General features: G+C 25.5%; 3 protein-coding genes across 5 annotated transcripts in view; 1 reads left to right on the top strand and 2 right to left on the bottom strand.

The window, feature by feature from the left end:
- The first annotated feature begins 94 nt into the window (after nt 1-94).
- LOC127285370 (probable palmitoyltransferase ZDHHC24) lies at nt 95-1,363 on the top strand. Its single transcript, XM_051311353.1, has one exon. The coding sequence runs from the start codon at nt 143-145 to the stop codon at nt 998-1,000; it is 858 nt and encodes a 285-aa protein (XP_051167310.1). The 5' UTR covers nt 95-142; the 3' UTR covers nt 1,001-1,363.
- Nucleotides 1,364-2,909: 1,546 nt separating this feature from the next.
- Nucleotides 2,910-6,147, bottom strand: LOC127285303 (myosin-2 essential light chain). Of its 2 annotated transcripts, XM_051311260.1 has the most exons (4): nt 6,013-6,147; nt 5,898-5,925; nt 3,716-4,021; nt 2,910-3,546 (listed from the first exon to the last, which is right to left on the bottom strand). In XM_051311260.1, exons 1-4 carry the CDS (start codon nt 6,013-6,015, stop codon nt 3,440-3,442), a joined length of 444 nt encoding a protein of 147 aa, XP_051167217.1. In that variant the 5' UTR covers nt 6,016-6,147; the 3' UTR covers nt 2,910-3,439. The 2 variants fall into 2 exon arrangements, with proteins under 2 accessions (XP_051167217.1, XP_051167213.1); XM_051311256.1 differs by lacking the exons at nt 5,898-5,925; nt 6,013-6,147 and adding an exon at nt 5,336-5,625.
- A 993-nt stretch (nt 6,148-7,140) lies between these two features.
- LOC127285697 (WD repeat, SAM and U-box domain-containing protein 1-like) overlaps nt 7,141-24,929 on the bottom strand; it is a 31,310-nt gene continuing 13,521 nt past the window's right edge. Inside the window, exons 8-18 of one of the 2 annotated variants that reach the window (XM_051311836.1) lie at nt 23,235-23,344; nt 23,032-23,162; nt 22,537-22,735; nt 19,639-19,784; nt 15,736-15,950; nt 14,646-14,914; nt 14,457-14,547; nt 14,145-14,239; nt 13,528-13,689; nt 8,868-9,012; nt 7,141-7,604 (exon numbers count right to left, since the gene is read on the bottom strand). In XM_051311836.1, the coding sequence (XP_051167793.1) occupies nt 7,441-7,604; nt 8,868-9,012; nt 13,528-13,689; nt 14,145-14,239; nt 14,457-14,547; nt 14,646-14,914; nt 15,736-15,950; nt 19,639-19,784; nt 22,537-22,735; nt 23,032-23,162; nt 23,235-23,344 (1,727 nt within the window). In that variant the 3' untranslated portion in view covers nt 7,141-7,440. The remainder of the gene's footprint in view (nt 7,605-8,867; nt 9,013-13,527; nt 13,690-14,144; nt 14,240-14,456; nt 14,548-14,645; nt 14,915-15,735; nt 15,951-19,638; nt 19,785-22,536; nt 22,736-23,031; nt 23,163-23,234; nt 23,345-24,929) is intronic. The other variant, XM_051311842.1, reaches the window with a different exon arrangement.

Below are 24,929 nucleotides of genomic sequence, written 5' to 3'. Positions count from 1 at the left end.
CATCTGACAACGAAATCTACAACTATTGTTTCCATAACAAACAAATGAAGTAAACAAAAGTGTCAAAAAGAGTGTTAAGTTTTATTTTTTTGTTTATTAAAAAGAAAAAAAAATAAGTGCGAAAGAAAGAAACAATATAATAATGATTGTGCGAAAAAATATTTTACCACGAACTGTAAGTGACATTTTATCAGTGACTTTTATATTGATAATAACACCTCTTATTTATTGGTTCGAACTTTGGTTAGTGTTACCGGACATTTATGAATATGGAAGTTTCTTGTATATTATTCATTTTATATTTGGTAATTTTGTCATGTTAAATATAGTGGGAAATTTTACTTATACATTATTATGCGATACAAGTACAAGACAAATTTTACTCAATTCAAGTGATGCAAAAACAAAAACCGGTTGGAGGTTATGTTCAATATGCGAAGCATTGGCACCACCTCGATCATGGCATTGTAATGTTTGCAATACTTGTATTTTAAAACGTGATCATCATTGTATTTTCACTGCTTGCTGTATTGGACATAAAAATCATCGTTATTTTCTTATGTTTATATTTTATCTATTCGTTGGCACTGCTTTTAGTTTTTATTATAATAATTTTTTCATTTGGCGAAGAATAAATTTTGAATTTCCAATGTCAATTTTAAAAATTGTCTTTCCATTGGCTATTTTTGTCTTTGGTTTCGATGGTTCGACGGAACAATTTTATTTATTACTCTATATTGTCACAGTAATTGGAATGTTATTTACGGGAGTGTTGTGTGCTTATCATTTTCAACTTGTTTTTATCGGATGTGTGGCTAATGAAAAGGATAAAAAGAGATTTACCTATAATCTTGGATGGAAACAAAATTTTTTCGAAGTTTTTGGAAATCGATGGTACATTGCTTGGCTTCTTCCTTATATTAATTCGACATTGCCACATGATGGTATCACATGGGATACTCCTGATTCCTGGCAAGAGAATAGCAGTAAAACGAAGTGAAAAAAAGAAAAGAAATTGAAAAGCAATTTTTTTCTAAGCGCCTTCGGATTCTTGTTCATAGGAAATGAAACAGAACTATCACAAACAAATAAATTGTATTTTATCTTTTCTGTAATCTTAACAGAAACTTTGAAATATAAATTTAAATTTGTTTAATTAAATTAAATTAAATTAAATTAATTTGACATTTAAAATAAAAAGTGTGTGTACGAAAATTTGTTTTAGCTGAAAATGAAAAAAAAATTTAAATTAATAAATTAAATTCTAAAACAAAATTTTATTTATATATTTCACTGTAATGAAAAATATAAGAATAATTTACGTTTTTTGTAATAAATGATGGAAATTGTAAAATCTACAATTTTCTGTGATAAAGTACAAATTTTGTTCTATTTATTTACGCAGACTTCACACTTCTTAGTTAGTAAATAAACATTAGCAAAAAGTAGCTTTAAAAAAAAGTGGGAAAAAATAGTCAAAAAAATATATTTTTGCATTCACAAAAATTTTAAGAATTAAATAATTAACTGATAAATAAATTTTAAGAATTTCAAAAAAAAAAAAATAAAAGAAATAATTTGAGGCTAAAATTTAAACACCGAAGAGTTTTATGAAAAATTGAAAAAAGATTTAAAATACGAGAATTTTAGAAAATTAATAGAAAATAAAAAAAGGAAATATAATTTTGAAGAGAAAATTTAAAGAAAAATTAAGAATTTTAGAAATTTTCAAAAAACAAGAAAAGAATTTATGGAGAAAATTGTAAATTTTTTTTTTTAAACTTATTATAAAACAAAAAATTTTTTCTCATGAGAATGATAAGATAAGAAAACGTATCGAATAGATTTTTTTGAAAGATACAGTTATTTTAATAACCGTGAGGCAAAGACAAAAAAAAATTCAATTGTTCTCGTGGAAATGCTGTTTAGGTCAGTTTTTTTTTTTTACGTTTTTTAGCTGTCGCTGTCCTTATTTTTATTATTAATATAATTATTATCATATAAATAATATAAGTAATAAATAAATTTGAAGAATTCCAAAAAATGAGAAATTCTCAAAAAAAAAAGAAAATTTTTCAGGGAAAATCAAGAATTTTAGAAATTTTCAAAATAAAAGTGCAATTTGTGGAAAAATTGATATTTTTTTTATCGCAGTTTATAAAAGTAAATAAATATTTTAATTTTATGAATTCAATATATATATATATATATATATATATATATATATATATATATAATTATGAGAATTTGTGTGAAAAATTGTTTTAAAAAAGTAAAAGAAAATTTAAGGAAATATAAATTCTTATTAAAAGAAGAAATTGAAACAAAAATCGATAAATTTAAATCTTCTAAAAAAAATGAAATTTTAAAGTAAATGATCGATAATTTTCTTACGATTGTATATAAATGTTTTGAATTACCAAAAAAGTATTTTTCAATTAATTGACTAGAAATTACAAAAAACTATAAGTATAGATAAATTCCCTAACTTCTCCGATTATTAGACATTTTGTAAAATTAAAGCTTTTCTTTTAATTTAAAAATTAAAATCAATATCGTTAGCTGGGGCTATTCTACTCATTTAGGGGCTATTATACATAAAATTTAACATCGGTAAAGTTCACAACGTTTATGATCAACGATTTAGAAGAAAAAATATTTTTCTATGCAAATTATTATCACATTTCTCGATCAACAATTTAAAAAAAAAACTGATTTGAAGGCAAAAAAATTTATTATTTTCCGGATGAAAATGATTTTTTTTTCAATCGTCGATCATAAACGTTGTGAACTTCAGCGATATAAAATTTCAATGTTTTATTTTTAAATTTTTTAATTAATAGTAGCTTTTAGTAGATAAATGCGAAGCTTGCTATTTAAATCATAATGATAATGAATAACAATAAAAATTTCGATTCATCAGTATCTATATATTCTCTAAATGCAAATACATGGACAAATAATTGGAACGTTCAGCAAATTTACAATTACATTTTCTTTTTTTTTGTTATTCGGAATGTTGGTAAAATAATATTTCAATTCTATCGTAGAGAAATATATTAATATAGTGTATTGTTAATGAATATGCATTGCTCACCGATATGGGTTATCAACTTCCTTAGAATGTAGGTAAAATTTTTTTTTTTGGGATCAAGGCACAACACGCTACACTGTTTGTCAACTAAGTGAAAATTCATTTTTTTTCTCGGTAAAAAAAAAATTATTTGCTTTTTCTACGCAAATGAATAATAATCTCAAAAACTACAATTCCCCCCTTAAAATTTAATATTTTGTTTCTCATCGTTTCGTAAAGAAAATATTGACAAAGGAATTTTCTAAATCCTTTTTTTTATAATAATAATAATAATATTAATATATAATATATACGTAAGTATCTCGATAATAATGGATTTAAAAAAAAAACTTAACTAGACTTTTTTTAACCGCACATTACTTGACGAACAAAATCCTCATAATTGATATTACCCTGTGAATCTTCATGTCCTGACAATAAAGTCTCAACTTCTTCGTCACTTAATTTCTCACCTGAAAAATAATTTCAATTTAAAAACAAATTTTACTAATAATTCAAAAAAATAATATTTAATTTACCAAAAAAATAATCTAAAACAAGAAAATGTTTATTTAACTATAATTTTATTGGAAAATCAATTTTCCATAAAGTAATAAAAAAAAAAAAGAAATAAAATTTTACCAAGTGTCGTGAGAAGATGTCTGAGTTCGGCTGAAGAAATAAAGCCATTTCCGTCTTTGTCAAAGTGACGCAATCCCTCAATGAAATCGTCAGCAGTATCAGATGTGCGTGCTTTGCTAATTGCCTGATAAATCGGCAGGAATACTTCGAAACTTATTCTTTCATCAGGTTTGTGCTGATGCGTGAATTTTTTAACATCCGATTCTGTTGGATTTTGTCCCAATGCTCTCAGGGCATCGCCAATTTGTGCAACATGAATTTTTCCATCGCCACGACTGTCGAATAATTGAAAAGCTTCCTGAAATTCTGATAAAAGAAACAAAAAATTTATTAAAAATTAATTTTAAAATTAAATAATATTTTATTTTATTTTAAAAATTAAATAATCGTATTTTTAATCAACAATATAGATGATATTTTAAATTACATCATTGCGTATATTAGTCAGAATTTGGTCTTTATCGATTTTTTTTTAATACAATTTTTATTTTTAAAAATTTATTTCTTGAATTTTCTACTGATTTCAAAACAAACAAAAAACAATTTTAGAGAAAAATAATAATTTCCGAGTTGCCACAAGAATAAATTTTACAATTTCCCAACATTAACAAATTTTTTTTGAAAAAAAAAATTAAATTTTTTTAAAAATAAAATTTCTCAAAAGTAAAAATTAATTTTAAAATTGTCAAGAATTGTTTTTTTCAATTTTTCAAAATAAAACATGGTTTTTAGGTTCCACAATTTTTACTATTTTTCATTGATAATTTAAAAAAAAATATACTTTTTTCGTGATTCCAATCATCAAAAGAAAAAAAATTTCAATTTCCCTGAAAACAAAAAGTGCTAAAAAACTTATATTTAAAACCAATTAACGTGCAAAACAACTAATTTGTATCTATATAAATTTTCATTAATTATAATTTTTCATCAATGATTGAAGTATTTTTAGGTAAATTAAAATCAGAAATTTACATTAAAATTTAGATTGAATTGAATAAAATTTAATTAAATTGCAAAATTTGGAAAAATTAAAATTTAAACAGATTTAAATTTGGATTGATTTGAATATCGACGATTGATTAAAATTAGAATCAATTTTAATTTACATTGATTGCAATATTTTAATTAATAATTGCTTAAATTTAAATTTATTGAAATTTTGCCTATAAATAATTTTCAATACAATGTAAAATTTTGATAAATTCAAGTTTGGGTCAATTGAATTATTTTTAGAAAAATAATTTTTCCTTCTCTAAATTAATATTTAGGAATGTTAAAAAAAAAATTCTTTTAAAACTAATAAATTATTTTTTTTAACATTTCTAAACTTAAATTAATTGTTTTTATATTGAAAATTTAATTATTTTTTAAATATATCCACAAATTAAATGGCATCATAAGAAAAAGGTGAAAAAGGTTTTAAATTATCAAAATATGAAAAATAGGTGACAAAATTTTCGGTAAATTTGTTCAATTTCCTAAATTTCCCTGATAAAAAAAAAATCCCGACTTGTGGCTACCCAGAATTTTTACACAATATTTTTTAAAAAAAAAGTTTAAAATATTTAAGTATAAAAAAAATATTGACACCAAAATTCTTAAATATGAATCACACTTTACCATCCATTGATGACATCATTCGATTTGCCAATTCCTGATAACTAAACCCGTACATTTTTACCGATTATTTTTTAAATATACTTTTATTGTAAACAAAATTTGAACACTTCAACGAATAACAATAGAATTAAATCTAAAATATATTAAAATCTAAGCACAGTATCATTAAAAAAAATCCACTGATAAAGAAAACCAAAACAAAGGAAAATATACAATAAACCTCTTGATTTGTTGTTTTGCTTTTTTTTTTTTTAATAATTGTCAAATAATCCGCGCGCTTAGGATGATTGTGTGTTGAGTGTCAAATTGCAACTAAAAATCAGCAAAGTTGGGGAAAAAAAAGAAATATCAAGAATGATCTTCAAAAGGACCGTGAACTGCATACCGACGTTCACTTTCAAATAGACAACCATAAAAGGTAGCCCCTGATGCGAATGATGTATCAAGGTGTGTCTAAAAAGGCAAACAGATACTCTTGACCTGTATTAAACGTCAAAAAAAAAAAAAAAAAAAGGAAAAAAGTGCCCCTCTTTTAATACCGAGGTCCTGAGCATTCACTTACCAGCCAGCTGATCCTCGGAATAAGAAGCCTGCAAACATTAACAATAATTTCACTTTAAAACACATGTTACGAATGATAAAAATAAATTTCGATGAAAAAGACACAAAATACAAACCATTTTTCTCCTTTTTTGACGTTCGATGTTTCTAACCTATGTTCCGTATACGCGTTTATTGCCTTTCGTCGTTCACGTCGCTTTATGACTAAGGTAGTCTCTATACCGGAAATGAGTCAGTTTTACGTACCAATACAAATATGCTGATGTATATGCATTAATCAAAAGTATGTAAAATTTTCAGATTTAAATATAATTAATAAATTTATAAATTTTTTTTGTCATCTAAATCGTTATTTAAATTTTGTTCATTTCAAATATTTAATGACTATTTTCATAATGTTAGTTTATTAAAATTTTCAAATTTTCAGAAAATTCTAATATTTCGGCATTAGAGTCAAATTAAGTACTGTGTTGATTAGAAAAAGAAAACAAAATACTGCAAAACTAAAATACAAGAAAAAAAAAATTAAAACCTATACCTAAGCACCTAGAAATATTAATTTAGGGTAATTTATATATATATTTTTTTTGAATAATTTCACATTTATTTTACAGTTTATATTACAAAGTCACAGTCTGAATGAAATACACTTCTAATATTATTTTTCAAAATATTTATAATAGAATATATAATTATTAATAAATTAATATAATATGACAATCACACAAAAAATTGTTAAGAATTTACACTGAAAAAAGGCACTAATTTTTTTTTTTTTTTTGGAAGAAAATGTGCAAAAAAAAAATTATTATATTATCAAAAGAGAAAAACGATAAATCTTATTTCATTTGCATTTTTAATTTTTGCTTTTTAATCAAGAAAATGGGAAAATATTTTAATAATAGTTTTTAATAAAAAATATTTTCGTGAATTTATAAAAAATAATTCAAAGAAATTTAGTTAATAGCTACTTTCTTTTTTTTTATCATTTTTTTTTAATAATATTGATGTTTTAACTTTCATCAAAATTGTTTTGCTTATTGTATTTACAGTATATAAATTTATTTAACTGCATTGCTATATTACTTGAATTAATGAGTTTTTCTAAAAAAGAAAAAATTGTACTTTCACTAAAGTTTAATTATTTATCACACGTACGAATTATGTCATCCTAAATGGAAAATTTGACTTTATTATTTTTATTTAAAATTCTAAATTGCTTGAAGCTATTTTTTAATATATATATATATTGTTAAGAATTTTAAGGCCACTTTCATTTATGTAAATATTAAATATATGTAACAAACAGTCTACTTGGTCCTCTTAAAACATTTTTTTTTTTTTTTTTTTTTTTGTTTTCATACACAGTTATTTATAACTATAAATATCTTATTATAGCAAATGAAAAGCAGAAAGAAAAAAATTGAAGAAACATGATCTATAATATATAAATAATTGTAATCATTTTGAATTAAGCTGATAAAGGAAAATAATTTTTTTTTTATAAAAATTAAAAATAAAAATATCATCTCTATTATACTCTTTTATGATTGTGGTCCTTCTCCATGTAGAAAAGTATAAATTGCATTTCTTAATTCTACATTTGGAGAAATACTTTTGTCATGTAATGGTTCATTAGTCATTGGGCTTGTAAACTTTCCACATAAGAACCATTCATTTATTGCTGCTCTCTCATATGTGTATCCATCTGTAAAATAATATTTATCATTTTATTGAGATTTTTATAAAATTCATATTTTTAATTTTCCAATTTTGGGGTAATTAAACAATCCAAGGGGATATTGTCAGAATTTTAATTTTTTGAAATTATTATTTAACAGAAATTAAATTTAACACCGAATTTCTAAATAACAAAAATTGTTACTTAAATGAAGTTTCATTTTACAGGATAATTTGAAACTTAAAATCAATTAAAATTTGAATTACACATTGAAATTTTGATTATTTAAAACCCTACATTAATTAACATTTGGAAAAATTAAAATTTGGAAAATTTGAAATCTTAAAATTAATCTTTAGATAGATTGAAATTTCATTAATATTATGTTTCGATCGATTGAATTTGCATTTGATTAAAATTTTAATTAATAAATTTGTATTCACAAATAAAAATTAGAATTAATTGAAAACTGGATCACTAAAAATTTATAAATTAAAATTTGAATCGAAGGAAATTTAATTTAATTGTTTGTATGAATTAAAATTTTCCTATGTAATTGTTACTTAAAATGAATTTTCATTATTTCATTGAAAAAGAGGCACCATTTTTATTTTGATCTTTTTAAATTTTAATTATCGTAGGAAGTTATATTTTTTTTCTTGCATCATTTAAGTCTTAAAATTTTTTTAAAAAGTTTATTTAATGATTTTTCAGAAATTTTTATTTTTTAATAAAAGAAAGAAAAAAATAAATTGAAATTTAATTAATCTTTCCTCTCTTAAATATTGAACTACTTTTACAATTTTAATTATTTTTGATCGAAAATTTTTTACACGTTTTTTTTAATGATTTTTAAAAATTTCTCGTATGGATTTTCAAAAATTGTTATTTAAAAAAAAATAGAAAAATACCCAAATGATGCAAGAAAAAAAAGAAACTTTCTCTGATCATTAAATTGAAAAATAAACAATTTTGAAAAATCCAAGTTTAAAAAAAAATATCAATGTTTATAATTCATGGTTTTTTCAAAGCACATCTAAATTCACGTTTTTATTTATTTATTTTTATAAATATTTTTTAAAAATTAGATTAAAAAGTAATGTAATAATAATAATTTTTTTAATTTTAAATGTTAATAACGTGCTGAGTAAAATTGTGGGTACAATTACCCCCGTTGACGGTACTATAAAAAATTTTATTTTTAAAAATTAATTAATTTTAAAATTAAAATTAAAAAATTTTTATTGAAAAATTTTTTATAAAAATAAATAATTTTTTTTTTTCAAATACCTGAACATTGAACTGGTTCCTTCATTATTTCATGTGTGATTGGACAGAAAAATTCGTGTGGTACTTCAGCCTCATCAATTGGTTCTACATTATTGGAATTTTCCCGCTTTAGCCAAAACAATTGTTTCTTTAGATTACCCATTGTCTGAAATAAAATAAAAAATTCAATTTAAAAAATATTTTTCCTTCTACCAGTGAAAAAAAGAATTTATTTAATTTTAGATTAAAGTTTTAATCAATAAAAATTTGAAAAAGAAAATGTGTGGGAGAAGTTGGAAGATATGGAAAAAGGATTTAAAGAGAGGGAAAAGGTAAAGATGGAGGAAATGAGGAAATTTGAGGAAAAATTGGAGAAATTAAGTGATTTGGAGAAAAGGATGGAAAAAATTGAAAAAAGAGAGGAGAGTAAGGAGAAAGATGATGAGGAGGAAGGGGCAGTGGGAGGGGAAGGGATAATAGAAAGGAGACTAGAGGAAATTGAAAGGAAAATGGAGGGGGTGGAAAAAGAAAGAAGGAGAGAAAGGATTGTCATAAAGGGGGTAGAAATTGAGAGAAGTGGGGCAAAAGAAGAGGTGGAGAAAATAATGAAGGATATAGGAGTGGAGGTAAGCGTAAAAGGAATGTGGGGGGTGGGAGGAGAGAGCAGAGAGAAACCGAAAGTTTGGGTGGTGGAATTGGGAAGTGAGGAGGAGAAGTGGAGGGTTATGAAGGCAAAGAGTAAGTTGAAAGGAAGGCCAATTAAAATAGATGAGGATAGGACGTATAGGGAGAGGAGGATAAGTTGGTTACTGGGAAGGAAAGCATGGGAAGAGAGAGAAAAAGGGAACTGGGTAAAATGGGGAAGGGAATGTTTATGGATTAATGGGAGGAGGTGGGTGGTAAAGGAAGAGGAGGGAGAAGTAATAGAGGAGGAAAGAAGGATGGGGTTTGGAGAAGGACAAGAAGAAGGAGAGATGAGAGGAGACAAAGGGAAAAGGGATTAGTAGATAGAATAAAAGTGGTTTTTTGGAATGTTTCGGGGCTTGGAAACAAAGACGAAGGGTTTTGGAAAATTTTAGGAGGGTGGGATGTAGTATTTCTAAGTGAGACGTGGGTGGAGGAGAAAGACTGGGATAGAATAAAAAAGAGATTACCTAAGAATTTCACATGGAGAATGCAAGGAGCGAAAAGAGATCACAAAAAGGGAAGAAGTGCTGGAGGAATGTTGTCAGGAGTAAAGAAAGGCATAGAGGAGCAAGACCTTAAGGAGGGAGTAAAAGAGATGGAGGGCTGTATGGTGAGAAGGATAAAAAAAGGGAATGAGTATGTATCAATAGTGGGCATATATAGGAGAAGGGGGGAGGAAGAGGGATGGGGGGTGTTAGAAAATTGGATGGAGTTTGGAAGGGATGAGAAAGTATTGATTGGGGGGGACTTAAATGCGTGGACAGGGGAAAGGGGTGGCAGTAAATGGGATGAAGAAGAACAAAAGTACATGAGAAAGTCAAAACACAATGAGGTGGATAAAGAGGGGAGGAAGATGTTGAAGATATTGGCGGAAAGGGGATGGACAATTTTGAATGGGAATGTGGAGGGTGACGAAGAAGGAGAGTTTACGTATGTAGGAAGAGGACAGACGGTGATTGATTATGTGCTGGCGGATGAAAATGTGAGAGCAATCATCAACAGAATGGAAGTAGGAATTGAGGTAGGATCGGAGCACTTTCCAATGATAGTGATGTTGGAAGGGATAGAGAGAGGGGAAGGAAAGGGGAAAAGAGGAAAGGTTACTAGGAAGATAAAAATGGGAGATTGGGGTGAGAAAGAATTAAAAGAGTACGAAAGAAAGATGCAGGAAGAAGATGAGGAAGAACAAGAGGAGGCTATGGAAGTGAATGAAAGGCTTAGGAGACTAAAGGAGAAAGTTATAAAAATAAAGGGGGAAATAGAGACAGAAGGAGGAGAGGAGGGAAAGAAAAAGGGTTGGTGGGATGAGGAGTGTGAATGGAGCAGAAAGGATTTGAGGGAGTATATAAGAGCATGGAGAAAGGGTTGGATAGAGAAAAGGTTGTATAATAAGAGGCACAAGAGGCATGAGAAGTTATTGAGGGAAAAAAGGGATGAGGAAAGAAGAAGATACATGGAAGAGGTGGAAAGAGCGGTGGCAGAGGGTAAGGTGTGGGAAGTGATAAATAGGGAAAGAAAAAAGAGGGAGGGAATAACTAGGGAAATAAAGTTAGAAGAGTGGACAAAGCATTTTAAAAGTTTAAGTGGAGGAGTGGAAAAAAGAATTAGAGGGGAAGGCAGAAGAGAGGTGGGAAGTAAAGAGGAGGCAGGAATAAGTATAGAGGAGGTAGAGGAAGCAATTGGAAGGCTGAAAAGAGGAAAGGCGGCAGGGGGGGATGGTATGGAAGGGGAAAATTTAAAATACGGGGGAGAGTGGGTTAAAAAGGAAATGTGGAAAGTGGTAAATGAGGTGTGGGAGGGAAAGGGGTGGCCGGAAGATTGGAAAACGGGGCTAATAGTTCCAATTAAAAAGAAAGGGGAAGGGAAAAGGGTAGACGATTATAGAGGGGTTACATTAATGCCGGTGGGATACAAGGTATATGCGGAGATATTAAGGAAGAAGTTAGAAAAGAGAGTGGATGAGTTAGGCTGTATACCAGATAATCAGACAGGATTTAGGAGGGGGATGGGAACGATAGATAACATCTATACGTTGAATTTTTTAGTGAATAGAAGTTTAAGAAAGGATAAGGGTAAGATGATAGCGGTTTTTGTAGATTTTAAGGCGGCGTTTCCATCAGTAAACAGGGGAATTTTATGGAGGGTGTTAAAGGAAAAGGGAATAGAGGAAGTATTGGTGGAAAGAATTAAAGAAATGTATATGGACACGAGGGAAAGAGTGAAAATTGGAGAGGAGCTGGGAGAGCAATTTTGGTTGGGAAGAGGGCTTAGGCAAGGATGCCCATTAAGCCCAATTTTATTCAACATGTTGATAGCAGATGTGGAGGAAAAGTTGGAAAAAAGGGGAAAAGGTGGGGTAATATTGGGGAAAAGTAGGGTCTTCTCGCTAGCCTACGCAGATGATATGGTATTAATGGCAGATGATGAAAGAGGAATGAGATTGATGTTGAATGAATTTGAGAAGTATGTTAGAGAGAAAGATTTGTGTGTAAATGTAGGAAAAACGAAAGTGATGAGGTTTAGAAAAAGAAGAAAGTGTGAAAATGAAGTGTGGAAGTTGAATGGAAGTAATATAGAGGAAGTGAATGAATTTTGTTATCTTGGATACTGGCTGCAGTTCAATGGGAAGCAAAGCGTGAATGTGGAAAGAAGAGTAGAAAAGGCAGGAAAGTTAATGGGAAAAGTGTGGAGTATTGGTATGAGAAGATTTAAGAATGACTGGAGAAGAAGAGTATGGATGTTTGACATGTTGGTGTGGTCAGTGTTAAGTTATGGAGTGGAAATTTGGGGATGGAAAGAAGTGAGCAGTATGGAAAGTATGCATGAAAGATATTTAAGATGGACAATGGGTGTGAATCGTAGCTGTCCCGGATATATGTTGAGAGAGGAAATTGAGAGGGAGAAAATGATAGTGAGGCAGAGAAAAAGAACAGTTGGGTTAGAGAGAAAGTTTGCGGAGGGAAAGGGTAGTGGGCTAGCGAGAAGATGTTGGGAACTAATAAAAAGGGAGGAGGGAAAGAATATGACCAATTGGGAAAAAGAAAGATGGAAAGCGATGGGCGAGATAGGGGAGAGAGAGGAAAATATAAATATAATAGTGGAGAAGTGGAGTAGAAAAGACAAAGAAAAGAGATGGAAAAAGATAAGAGACTCCAAATATAACAGGTGGTACAAGGTGGTCAAGGAGGAAGGGTTACCGAAATACCTAGTGAAAATAAGGAATGAGAGGAAAAGGAATAGGATATTGAGATTTAGAATGGGTGAAGGAATGAATGAATGTAAGTATTGGATGAGAGAGGATGAGAGATTATGTAGAGTGTGTGGGTTCGAAAATGAGGATTGGGAGCATGTGCTGGATAGATGTGGAAGAGATGAGGGGAATGAAGAGAGAAGTGTGAATGAGCGAGTATGTTGGGTGTTGAGTGGTAATGGAGAGGGAGAGGGATGGATGAAGGAGTTAGAAAAAAGAAGAGAAGGGGTGGGGTCGGTAGGGGAAGTATAAATTTGTTTTTGGTAATAAAAAAGTATGTTTAATTTAATGTTAAGTTTTATAATTGACGAAGCCAAATTGGGCACAATGAAACTGGAAACGGAAACCCAGGCACTTGGCGGATAAGATTTAGATTTAAGTAGATAATGTACTAGGTTAATATTAAGTTATTGTAAGTTAGTTGTAAGATTTTTTGTATGAAAGGATGTTTTCCTCGAACCCTGCGGCTTGTGCAGGGAGAGAGTATAAATAAACAAAAATAAACAATAAACAATCAATAAAAATTTGAATAGATTGAGATTTAAATCCATTTAATTGCTGATTGAAAAAAAAATTAGAAAAAAGTGAAATCTAAATTTTTTAAAATTAAAATAAATTATATTTAAAGTGAAAGTGAAGATTTTGATCAATTAATAGTGAAATTGATTAAAATTTGAAACAACAAAAACTTAACAAAATAGTTGCAATAGATGACAAAATTTAAAAAAAAAAAAGTTAAATTACCTCTTCATCTTCATTTATACCAAGTTTGTGTATGATTTCTTCTTCTGGTATATGCAATAAATGTCTACCAGTAATTGATGTTGTTTGTATATGTTTAACAATATTTGGTAATCCTATTTCCATTAACCATTTTGATATTTCATTGGCAGACCATTCAGTAACCTTAAGAGTATTATAAAAAATATAAACAACTAAAATAAAAGATAAATTAAAAATTCTAAAAGCAAAAGAATTTAGAAGCTTAAAAAAAGAAAATTGTGCCAAAAAAGTTTCTAGATATAAAAATTAAAAAGTAAAAATAAATTTATAGGAGTTCCACATATAAATCTTGAAATATTCAAAGTTTTTATTTACTACATATATATATATATGCTACATATTTTTGTGTCTAATAATTTGAAATTTTTATCTTACTAACAACAACAAGAATAATAATAATAATAACAATATCAATAATAATAATAATAATAATAAAAAGAAGTTTTTATTTATTAAAAAAAAACTTAACTTTGCGTGTATTTATTCTGTATTCTAACAATCATGCATCTACTTTAATTGGAACGTGGACTTTTATTCAGTCTATAGTAATTAATAATGTGCTTGTACTTTTTAATTACCCTCTTTGTACTATTTCTCAGTCTATTTATTAACATAGACTGAGATACTAATTGTTCTGGCAATTTCCACACTAATAGTCTTCTATCCAAACCGCCTGAAATTTTTTAAAAAATTTTAGTTGCCGAAAAAAAAAATGTTTATTTTAATTTAAAAAACAATAAAAATTTTTTTTATTTATTTTTATATATCAAATATTTTGCAATGCATATTTTTAGTACTTTTTTTTAAATTTATTTTTTTAATAAAAAAATTTTATTGTAAAATATTTTTACAATAAAAAATTAGTTATATAATTTTGTTTTAAATTTTACCTGTAACAAAAAGAGTTGAATCTTCAGAAAATGCACAAGACGTGATAAGACCGCGATGATTTTCGAGTACGTGTAAACATACTCCTGTATACTAGAAAAATGTGTGTATTTTATTTATTTATTTATTTGTAATTAAATTATTTTTAAATTGAAAATTATTTTAAAAACATTTTTTTTTTAAATACTTACAACACTCCAAAGTCGAGCAGTTTTGTCAGTCGCGACACTTCCCAAAATTTCACCTTGTATTAAAGAAAATCTCACATCCATAACATTACCTCCGTGACCTGCTAATTGTTTTCTCATTCTATAAGAACATCCATGATCATTAGAGCCCCTTGGTTCGTCACCATGATCATTAACAATATCAATTCTCCATAATTTAACGAAAGAATCATTTCCACATGTTGCTAAGAGATATGATTTATTGAATCCAGTTGTGTTTGTTGTAAATGTTCCTAAAATAAATAAAAATAAATATTAATTAACGTATGAGACATTCTCTACGATGCTGATGAAGTCCACAAAATATTACAAGAAATATTTTTGAGATGAAAAATTTATAGAATTTTGCATTCCAAAAAAATATTTCTATTTCTGTAAAAAAAATCATAAAATTGAGTTTAATTTTCGTGCTCTACAGTGGCCTAACATCCTTAATCTTAGGAATCATAAAAAAAATTTATTTGTTTAAAAAAAAAAAATTATCAAAATTTTTCATTAAGTTAAAAATGATTTAGAACAAATTTTAAAAAATGTAAAATTAAATTAATTGAAGCGTTTTATTAATTAAAATTTTAAACAATCAAAATTTAAAATCATTCTAATTCTAATCAATCATTAATTCAATTAATCCGAAATTTAATTTATCCAAATTTGAATTTAATAAAATTTTATTTGATTCAAATTTTAATTGATCTAAATTTTAATTCAATCTAAATTTTAATTTTAATTTCAACTGATTCAACTTTCAATTAATAATTATTCTAATTTTTATTGATCCAAACAAATTTATTAGGTTTGATTTTATTTAATGTCAGGGAAATTTGAAAAATTTATTCTTATTGAATTCCTGTGATAAAAATCTTAGTTTATCAATGAAAATTAATAAAAAAATTTTTTTAAAATGAGAAATGGAATAAAAAATAAGCGTTAATTTTGAAAAAATGGGGTTAAACATTTTGTTTTTGAAAAGACTTTTTTTTAAATATAGAATAAAAAATAATAGTATAAAATTGAAGAAATATTAAATTATTCTAAAAGAATAATTATTAAATACCTGAAGCAGTGAAAATTCCAGTAGTAGGACTAAAATCACATCCTTGAACACCTAAATCATGTGCTTCTTTACAAAACATTAACAATGCAGACGAAACATCATCACATTCGATATCATAAAATGCCCAAGTTCCTTCATTACACGCTGTTACTAAATATTTTGAATCCGATGTAAAAGCTAACGCCGTCACAGCTTCAGCGTGCCCTCCAAAAATTCTATAAATTATAAAAGTTAATAATTAAACATTTTTTTTATTTTTTCCTAGCTTTGCAATTATTTTTTATTTGGTGTCTTAAATATCTCAAAATTGCGATTAAATTAATGTATAATAATTTACATAAATAAATATAAGAACGCTATTTATCAAATAAATAAAAATTATAATTATTAAATTAATAAATAAAATAAATATTAATTAATATTTTAATTTATTAATTTTAATAAATTAATTTTATTAATAATAAAAGTTTAATCCTTTGCGGTACAGTGTTAAGCCAGATTACCACCTATTTTATTTACAACTTTTCTTACTGTATTTTAAGTTTTTTAAGCAATATTCATTAATTTTTTTTTAAAGTGAATGAGAACATATTATTGAATGAAACGAAAATAAAAGTAACAATATTTACGCAAAATTATAAACAATTATAAATAAATAATTGTCAAAAAACACATTATTTTGGAAAAAAAATTCATTACCGAAAATTTGGGTAAAATGGGAACCGATATTTTGTACTCGGAGGTTTTTGGGGTCGCTGATTACGAATCTGAAGTCTGTTTTTAAAAATTCAAAATGGCGGATCCAATATGGCGGACAATTTTTTAAAACATGCTTGGATTCGCTTGAAACTCGTTACTCGGAGGTTTTTGGTGTCGCTGATTACGAATCTGAAGTCAGTTTTTGAAAATTCAAAATAGCGGATCCATTATGGCGACCGACTTTTTGAAAACTTAATGCAATTCGCTTGAAAATTGTTACTAGGGGGTTTTTGGAGTCGCTGATTACGAATCTGAAATCAGTTTTTAAAAATTCAAAATGGCGGATCCAAAATGGCAGACGACTTTTTGAAAATCTAATGCAATTCGTTTGAAACTTGTTACTCGGGGGTTTTTGGGGTCTTTGTTTACGAATCTGAAGTCAGTTTTTGAAAATTCAAAATGGCGGATCCAATATGGCGACCGAAAATTTTAAAAATACACGAAATTTGCTTAAAACTTGTTACTCGGGGGTTTTCGGGTCGCTGATTACGAATCCAATGTTAGTTTTTCAAAATTCAAAATGTGGATCCAATATGTGCTCATTGCAGTACAAAAGCTGACCAAAAGCGAACGTCTTGGATTTGTTAAACTTGCAATGTTTCACTCTGCCTGTTGCCAGCAAGAAATTGTTTCGCCGCTTATCACAACTAAAAATGGAATTTTACTTACGATCCGCCATTTCCAATTTTAAAAAACAAACTTGATATTTGTAATCAGCAACTATAACAATCAGCCTTTTTCAAGGCTACCAAATCATCTTGAAAAACCCCGAGTAATAAGTTTCAAGCGAATTGCATTAGATTTTTAAAATCGTACGCCATATTGGATCCGACATTTTGAATTTTTGAAAACTGACTTCAGATTCGCAATCAGCGACCCCAAAAAACCCCGAGTAACTTGTTTCAAGCGAATTGCATTAAGTTTTCAAAAAGTCGTCCACCATATTGGATCCGCCATTTTGAATTTTTAAAAACTGACTTCAGATTCGTAATCAAAGACTCCAAAAACCCCCGAGTAACAATTTTCAAGCGAATTGCATTAAGTTTTGAAAAAGTCGTCCGCCATATTGGATCCGACATTTTGAATTTTCAAAAACTGACTTCAGATTCGCAATCAGCGACCCCTAAAACCCCCGAGTAACTAGTTTCAAGCGAATTGCATTAAGTTTTCAAAAAGTCGTCCGCCATATTGGATCCGCCATTTTGAATTTGTGTGATTATCTGTATTTTTGAATGGAATGAAAAATGTGTGCCGCAAAGGGTTAAAGAAATAAATAAAAACGATATGTGACGCGTCGCCAAGAAAGGGATCTAAGCGTCCAAGAATTGTAGGTTAAGTTTGTGTCAGTTTCATATTGATTAAATCTTTTTTTTTAACTGTGTAACAGTAAAAGCAGTTTTTAATAAATATTTTCGATATAATGAAGAGATAAGCATTAATGGTTAATATTGAAAATTGATCCACTTTGTACTTTTTCTTTTCAAATATGGCAAACATAACCTGAAACTCCTGGACGCTTAGGTCCCTTTCTTGGCGACGCGTCACATATTTAAATCAAAAAATATAATTATTGAATAAATAAAAACGATACCTAAATTAAAAAGCAGCTAGTACAATTTAAAAAAAAATCCAAAATATATAAATTTTTGACAATATTGCTAATTTTGCCATTACCGTTTAATATCAAATAATTACAATTGCAATTGGTATACGTTTAAGTAAAAGTATTACAAAAAGTGTAATATTTATCATAAGTAACAACAAGTATAACACAGTTAACAAAAAGTGAAGAATCATCTCGTATATTAATTAATGAAATGTGTCAAATATTTCTTTAAACTAAATTTTATAGACGGATTGATATTCAAGAACTGTACACATTAAGAATGAAAGTAGTAATAAAATATTTATTAATTATATTTTTTGTGAATGTCGTTAATGTATTTTTATAAAAGGAACATTAACTATGACATTCACATAATGTCGAATTAGAAACTAATAAAGATAAATTCACCTTATAATGACTTTTAAGATTGTTCAAAGCAATTATTTGATTAGTCATTAAATATCAATTTATAAATTCAAATGAAAATTACTAAATTTAATCGAATGACAATATATTATGTCTCTTTATTTAATAAAGACATTTTTATATATAATTGACTGACGTCAAAATAAAAGTGGGTTTATTTTTCCTGTACTTGGTATATTTCTAAAATGGATTTTGAATGAGCTATTATTAAAATTAAAAAAAAAACTTTATTTTCAAAATATCTGGAATTTTTATTTTCTTTTTTATTTTTTATATTCTTTATATTTTTATATATACTTTTTAAAAGGTGTATCACCCGTTTATTTGTAAATAAATAAACTTTAATTTAATTTAATTTTCGAATTTTGATAAAATTAAACAAGACAAAATACAAATATTTTGTAATTTGTAATTTCATTTCAATTAAAATTAAAAATATAAAAAAATAAAAGTTTAACAAATTTTACTTTATTTACCAAACTTCATTTGCATTTTGACTTGTGAAATGTGTTAAAAATTCGAGTTAGAAATTATTTTTTTTTTTAAATTTTTGAATCATGTTAAAGAAAAAAAAATTTTCGTCAATTATTTAATTAAAAAATTAAGTAATTAAATTAATTTTTTTTTTGCTTTCTGATCGTTTTTTTCTATATATGGGTGATTCTCTCAAAAAGGACAAATTACGCTTTTAAGATATTTTGTTAAAAAATATGGAAATTAATTGAAATTATTTAAAATTCTGTCAGCCATGCGTTAGGATTTAACAATTTTCAATCGGACCACTAAAGAAAATTTTAAAAAAAGGTAAAATAACTGAAATATTGAATAAAAACTGATGTTACGGAATGGAGTTACGGAATGGAGTTTTAACACTAGTTTTCATTCAATAATTCAGTTGTTTGCCATTTTTTTGAAATTTTCTTTAGTGATCCCATAAAAATTTGTTGAATTTTATCGTATGGCTGGGAGAATGTTTATTAATTGAAATTAATGTTATTATTTTTTAACAAAAACCTCGTCCAAAATTGTGCACAAATAATTTGTTCTTTTTGAGAGAATCACCCATATAAATCTAGATTTAATTTTAAAAAAATTCTAAGAATTTAACTTACTTCAATTCTTCCATTGTAGTAATATCCCATAGAGTTGTTTTTTCATCATCTCCTGCAGTTGCAATTTTCGTACCATCCGGTGACCAACGACAAACACGAATTCCAGATCCAGAACTAATGAAAGATCCCCTCGCTTGTTCTCCATTCTATTCAAATATTTCAATTAAATATATACAAAAATATATTATTGTTTTATAATAATAATAATTAAATTTAAAAAAAAATTGCTACATAACGTTACAAGTGAACTAATGTAAAAAATATTTTCAAACAAAATGTGAAGCAAATATTACAGAGGTGAGTAAAATCAATCACATTTTAAGAGTAAATTGATAATGAGAGGGCCCATGACTTTGACACTTTTTATTTTGTCTAAATTTTTTTTTTATTTTTTTCTACACGACGAAAAAGGATTCCATGATTTTATAAAATTTTTTTTTATGAAGCCGTTTATAAATTTTTTTCAAAATTTTCAATTTTTAATAATTTTTTTTTTTACTGCGCCCATAACTTTCTTAAAAAAATGCAATAAATTTAATAGTTTTTTTTTTAAATCTTGAAATTGTGAGTTTTTAAGTTTATAAGATAAGAAGAAGAAAAAGTTTTAAGATTTTTTATAATTTAAAGATTAAAATCTTATTTTTAAAATTACGTTTATATTCGTCGATTTTTTTTCGAAAATTTTTAAACAAATTATTTCTAGGTAGTTACAACAATTTTAAAGGGAGTCCTTCATTTTGAGTTCTTTACATTTTAATGATCGTAGGAAGATATTTTTTTTTCTTGCATAATTTGGGTTCTAAAAACATATATGATGGTCAAAAAAATAAAATTTTAGTTTTTGACCATTTTAGAAATTAATTTTTTAAAAAAATTAATATTTTAAATATTAATATCTTAATATCTTAATATAATTAATATCTTCTTTCTCAATTTTGATTATTTTTCATCGCCAATTTTTTTTCACGATTTTTTAATGATTCTTAAGAATCTATCGCATTAATGTTCAAAAATTTTAATTTTTTCAAAAAAAAGAAAGAAAAATATGAGTTAAAACATCATTACACTCTTCTATTAAAATGTATTTTCTTTCACAATTTTAAGTATTTTTCATCGTCAAATTTTTTCCAAATTTTTTTAATGATTCTTTAGAATCTCTCGCATGGATTTTCAAAAATTTTAATTTTTTCAAAAAATAAAAATTCTAAAATGGTCAAAAATTAAAATTTTCTTTTTTTGACCACCTTATATGTTTTTAGGACCCAAATGATGCAAGAAAAAAAATATAACCTCGTTTAATTATAATTTAAATTTAAGTGGGTCAAAATAAAGGTTATGACTCCCCTTAAGCCTGATTCCGTGTCGTGGAAAAACATTTTTTTCCAATTTTTTTAGAAATTTTTAAAAATAGAACCACAAGAATCAAATTTTCAATCTTTCTGACATTATAAAGAGGTTATAAAAAACTGATAATTAAAACCAATTAACATCTAAAATAACAAATTTGTATCTATTCAAATTTTTATTAATTGGAATTTTTAATCAATGATTCAAGCATTAATAATTTAAAATTTTTATAAATTAAAATTGTGGATAATTTGAAACTTAAATCAATTAAAATTTAATAAATTTAAATAAATTAAAATTCGGATAATTTGAAACATAAATCAACTAAATTTTGGACTAATTGAAATTAGGATAATTTAAAACATAAATTAATTAAAGTTTTGACAAATTGAAATTTGAATAGTTTTAAAATTTATTCTTAATTAAAATTTTGATAATTTTAAATTAAAATCAAATAAAATTTAGACAAAATGAAATTTGAATAATTTGAAAATTAAATCAATTAAAATTTAAACAAATTGAAATTCAAATAATTTGAAAATTTATTCGAAATTAAAATTTTGATAATTTTAAATTAAAATCAAATAAAATTTGGACAAAATGAAATTTGAAAAATTGGAAAATTAAATCAATTAAAATTTAAACAAATTGAAATTCAAATAATTTGAAAATTTATTCGAAATTAAAATTTTGATAATTTTAAAGAAAAATTAAATAAAATTTGGACAAAATGAAATTTGGATAATTTGAAAATTAAATCAATTAAAATTTAAACAAATAGAAATTCAAATAATTTGAAAATTTATTCGAAATTAAAATTTTGATAATTTTAAAGAAAAATCAAATAAAATTAGAACAAATTAAAAGTTGCATAAATTAAAAATTAAAGTAATCTTTAGATGGATTGAAATTTCTTCAATTTCAAGTTTTAATCTATTGAATTTGAGTAAAATTTAAATTAATAAATATGTTTTGACCAATAAAAGTTAGAATTAATTAAAAATTTGAATTACTTGAAATTAAAATTAAAATTTACATTGAATTGAAATTTAGATCGATTAAAATTTGAATCGAATAAAAATTTATTAAATTGAAATTTGAATGAATTAAAATTTGGACAATTTAAAACTTAAATCAGTTGAAATTTGGATAAATTAAAATTCGGATAATTTGAAACTTAAATCGATTAATGGACAGATTGTTTCGTTAATTTTAAGTTTCAATCGATTTAATTTGCATTTGATTAAAATTTTAAATTAATAAATTTATTTTGAAATTTGATATCTCATATATTTAAGTATTTGAATGAAATATTGAAATAGCATGGACCCCCCTCAAAAAAAAAAAAAAAAAAATAGATAAAAGATGGAAAATTTATTTGATAATTGGTGCATAATCAAAAAAAACTTTTGTGATAATATCACTCAAATCTACTTCTTACTTATCATTTATTGAAAGTATTAGAAGATTTTGTGTATAAAGAAATAATATTCTCGTTTTTATATGCGCTGTAAATGAAATAATTAAATCAAAAAAATAATTATTCTATACCGTCACCTCAGTGTCCCAGATTATAGTTGTACCATCTAATGAAGATGATGCTAACATTGTTCCACAGGGACTGAATTCAACATGAAGAATTGTGTATTTATGACCCTTTAAAGGGCTAAAACTTTTTTCAAGAAGTGTTGTTTCCTGTTCATCATCCTCATTCTCACGGACTATATCCCAAATTCTCACATTTCGATCCCTTTAATTTTTTGGTTTTTCAATTATTTAGTATAAAATTTGATTTATTGTAAAAAAAAAGTGATTTCAGTATTATTAATTTGAAAATTAATTAAGAGAGATTAAAATTTTGCAAAATAGTTCAAAATTAATTATTTTCTCATTTACTTTTTTTATAAAATTTTTAAAAATCAAAAAAGCAAAAAAAAATTCAAAAAAAAATTTTTTTTTCATGAGCATTCTCCAAAAAATAGAAAAATTAATTGATTTACATTTAAAGAAAAAAAAAATCTATTTAATTAATTAATTCTTACTGACCCTGATCCTGAAGCGATTAAATTATTCTTAAAAACTGAGACTCCATTTACTGAACCAGTATGATCATCTATACAATGAATAAGTCGTACTTCGTTTGAACTTGTTTCCGCATGTTTTACAACTTCAGTTTCCTTGAAAAAAATTTAAAAAATATCGTCATTAAATTCTTATTCATCTACGATTAAAAATGCCAAATTACTCACCGATTCATCGTTTTCTGTATTTTGAATAATACGCGCACCACGTCCAATTTCAGAATCGACTGTTAAACTTCCAGTTAAGTCCCAAATAATAACAGATTTATCATTAGAACCTAAAATGAATTTTTAATTTACAAATTTCTTTTAAATTTTTATATTTAGTTTCTAAAAATCAATATATGCGAAAATATCGCAAACTATATTTAAAAATAAAATTTCTTTGTTTTAAAGAAATTATTTTCTTTGCCTTGTTTCTTCAATTAAAAGACGAAAATATATTTCTTTCGATTCGAAGCTAATTTGTTTGTTTAAAAAAAATTACAAAAGAAAAAGAAAGAAGAAGAAGAAGTTACAAAAGAAATTTTCATTTTTAAATCAAAGAAATATTGTTCTTTGACTTTATATTAATATTAGAATTTATTTTATTGAAATAAAATTTTTCTTTGAATCAATCACATTATCAATCTTGATACACAACTTTCTTTGTATTAAAAAATCTTTCTTTTTATTTGGAAGAAAAGTTTATTTTCAATAAAACAAGACAAAGAAACTAATTTCTTTTAATTAAAATTTTTTTTTGTGTGTACTATAATGGATAAATTATAATTGCGGAGAAGTTCTTTTATTTCTGATCTTACAAATATATTTTATTAACTTTTCGCAATAATTTAGTTTTATATTATAGATGATTGATTCAGGTACACTTTTTCTAAAAAATATTTTACATTTTTTTTTTTCTGAAAGTTGAATTTATAAATTTTTATTTTTTAATGTAGTTTTTTTTTTTGAAATTATATAAAATTATAATAAAATCATTTTTTGACAACTTCGTTGAATTGAAGCCTATGATCAACTGGTATTTTTAATTTAATATTTTAAAATTATTTTGTCAAAATCAAACCAGGGTTTTAATGATTGAAATTATGATTTAAATAAAAAATTTGTCTTACATTGAAATGTTTTGAACCTTTTTTTTTAAATGAATTTTAATTAAATATATTTTTATAATTTAATGTTTTGTATTCTATAATTCAAAATTTATCTTTGAAAACTATTGGCGAATATTTAATTGACATTTTATTCAAAGTCATTTGTTATAAAAATTTAATTTATTTTTTCCCTAATTTCTAGACAAAATTTTGTCTTTTTCCTTGAACCTGACAAAATATTTTTTTGTTTAATTCATGGAAAATTTGATTAAATTTCTCTATTTTTTTCCCAAAAGTCTGCATTTAAAAAAAATCAGCTATTTGATATTTTTCCAGTGTTTTTAATAAAAATCCCCGAGTTTTTCCTGACTCTGACAAAATATTTTTTTGATACTTTTATCATTAAATTTATGAATTAAATATTTAATAAAAAATAAATAATTTAGAACTGAACCTTTGAAAAATGTGACTTAAGTAAAACGAAATTTGATGTAAATCAAAAAAATCAGATTTAATTCGAAAAAATCGGACATTTTAAAAAAAAAATCATAATTTTTATCAGACCTGAATCAAACTAATTAAACAATTTTAAATAATTTATAAATGTTTATAAAAATAATATCAAATCGATTTGGAACATGTAGAAAAATTAGAAAACATTCAAATTCCCAAACATACATTTTTAGATTTTTAGGGTTCCATACCCGAAGGGGGAACTCTTCAGAAAACTTTAATTATAGAAAATATTATTTTTTGAAAAAAGTGACCC

Source organism: Leptopilina boulardi, unplaced genomic scaffold, assembly GCF_019393585.1.
Source record: "Leptopilina boulardi isolate dan_hultmark-lab unplaced genomic scaffold, ZJU_Lbou_2.1 LbouV2_121, whole genome shotgun sequence".
NCBI classification, from domain to species: domain Eukaryota; kingdom Metazoa; phylum Arthropoda; class Insecta; order Hymenoptera; family Figitidae; genus Leptopilina; species Leptopilina boulardi.
This window is presented reverse-complemented; position numbering and strand designations above follow the sequence as displayed.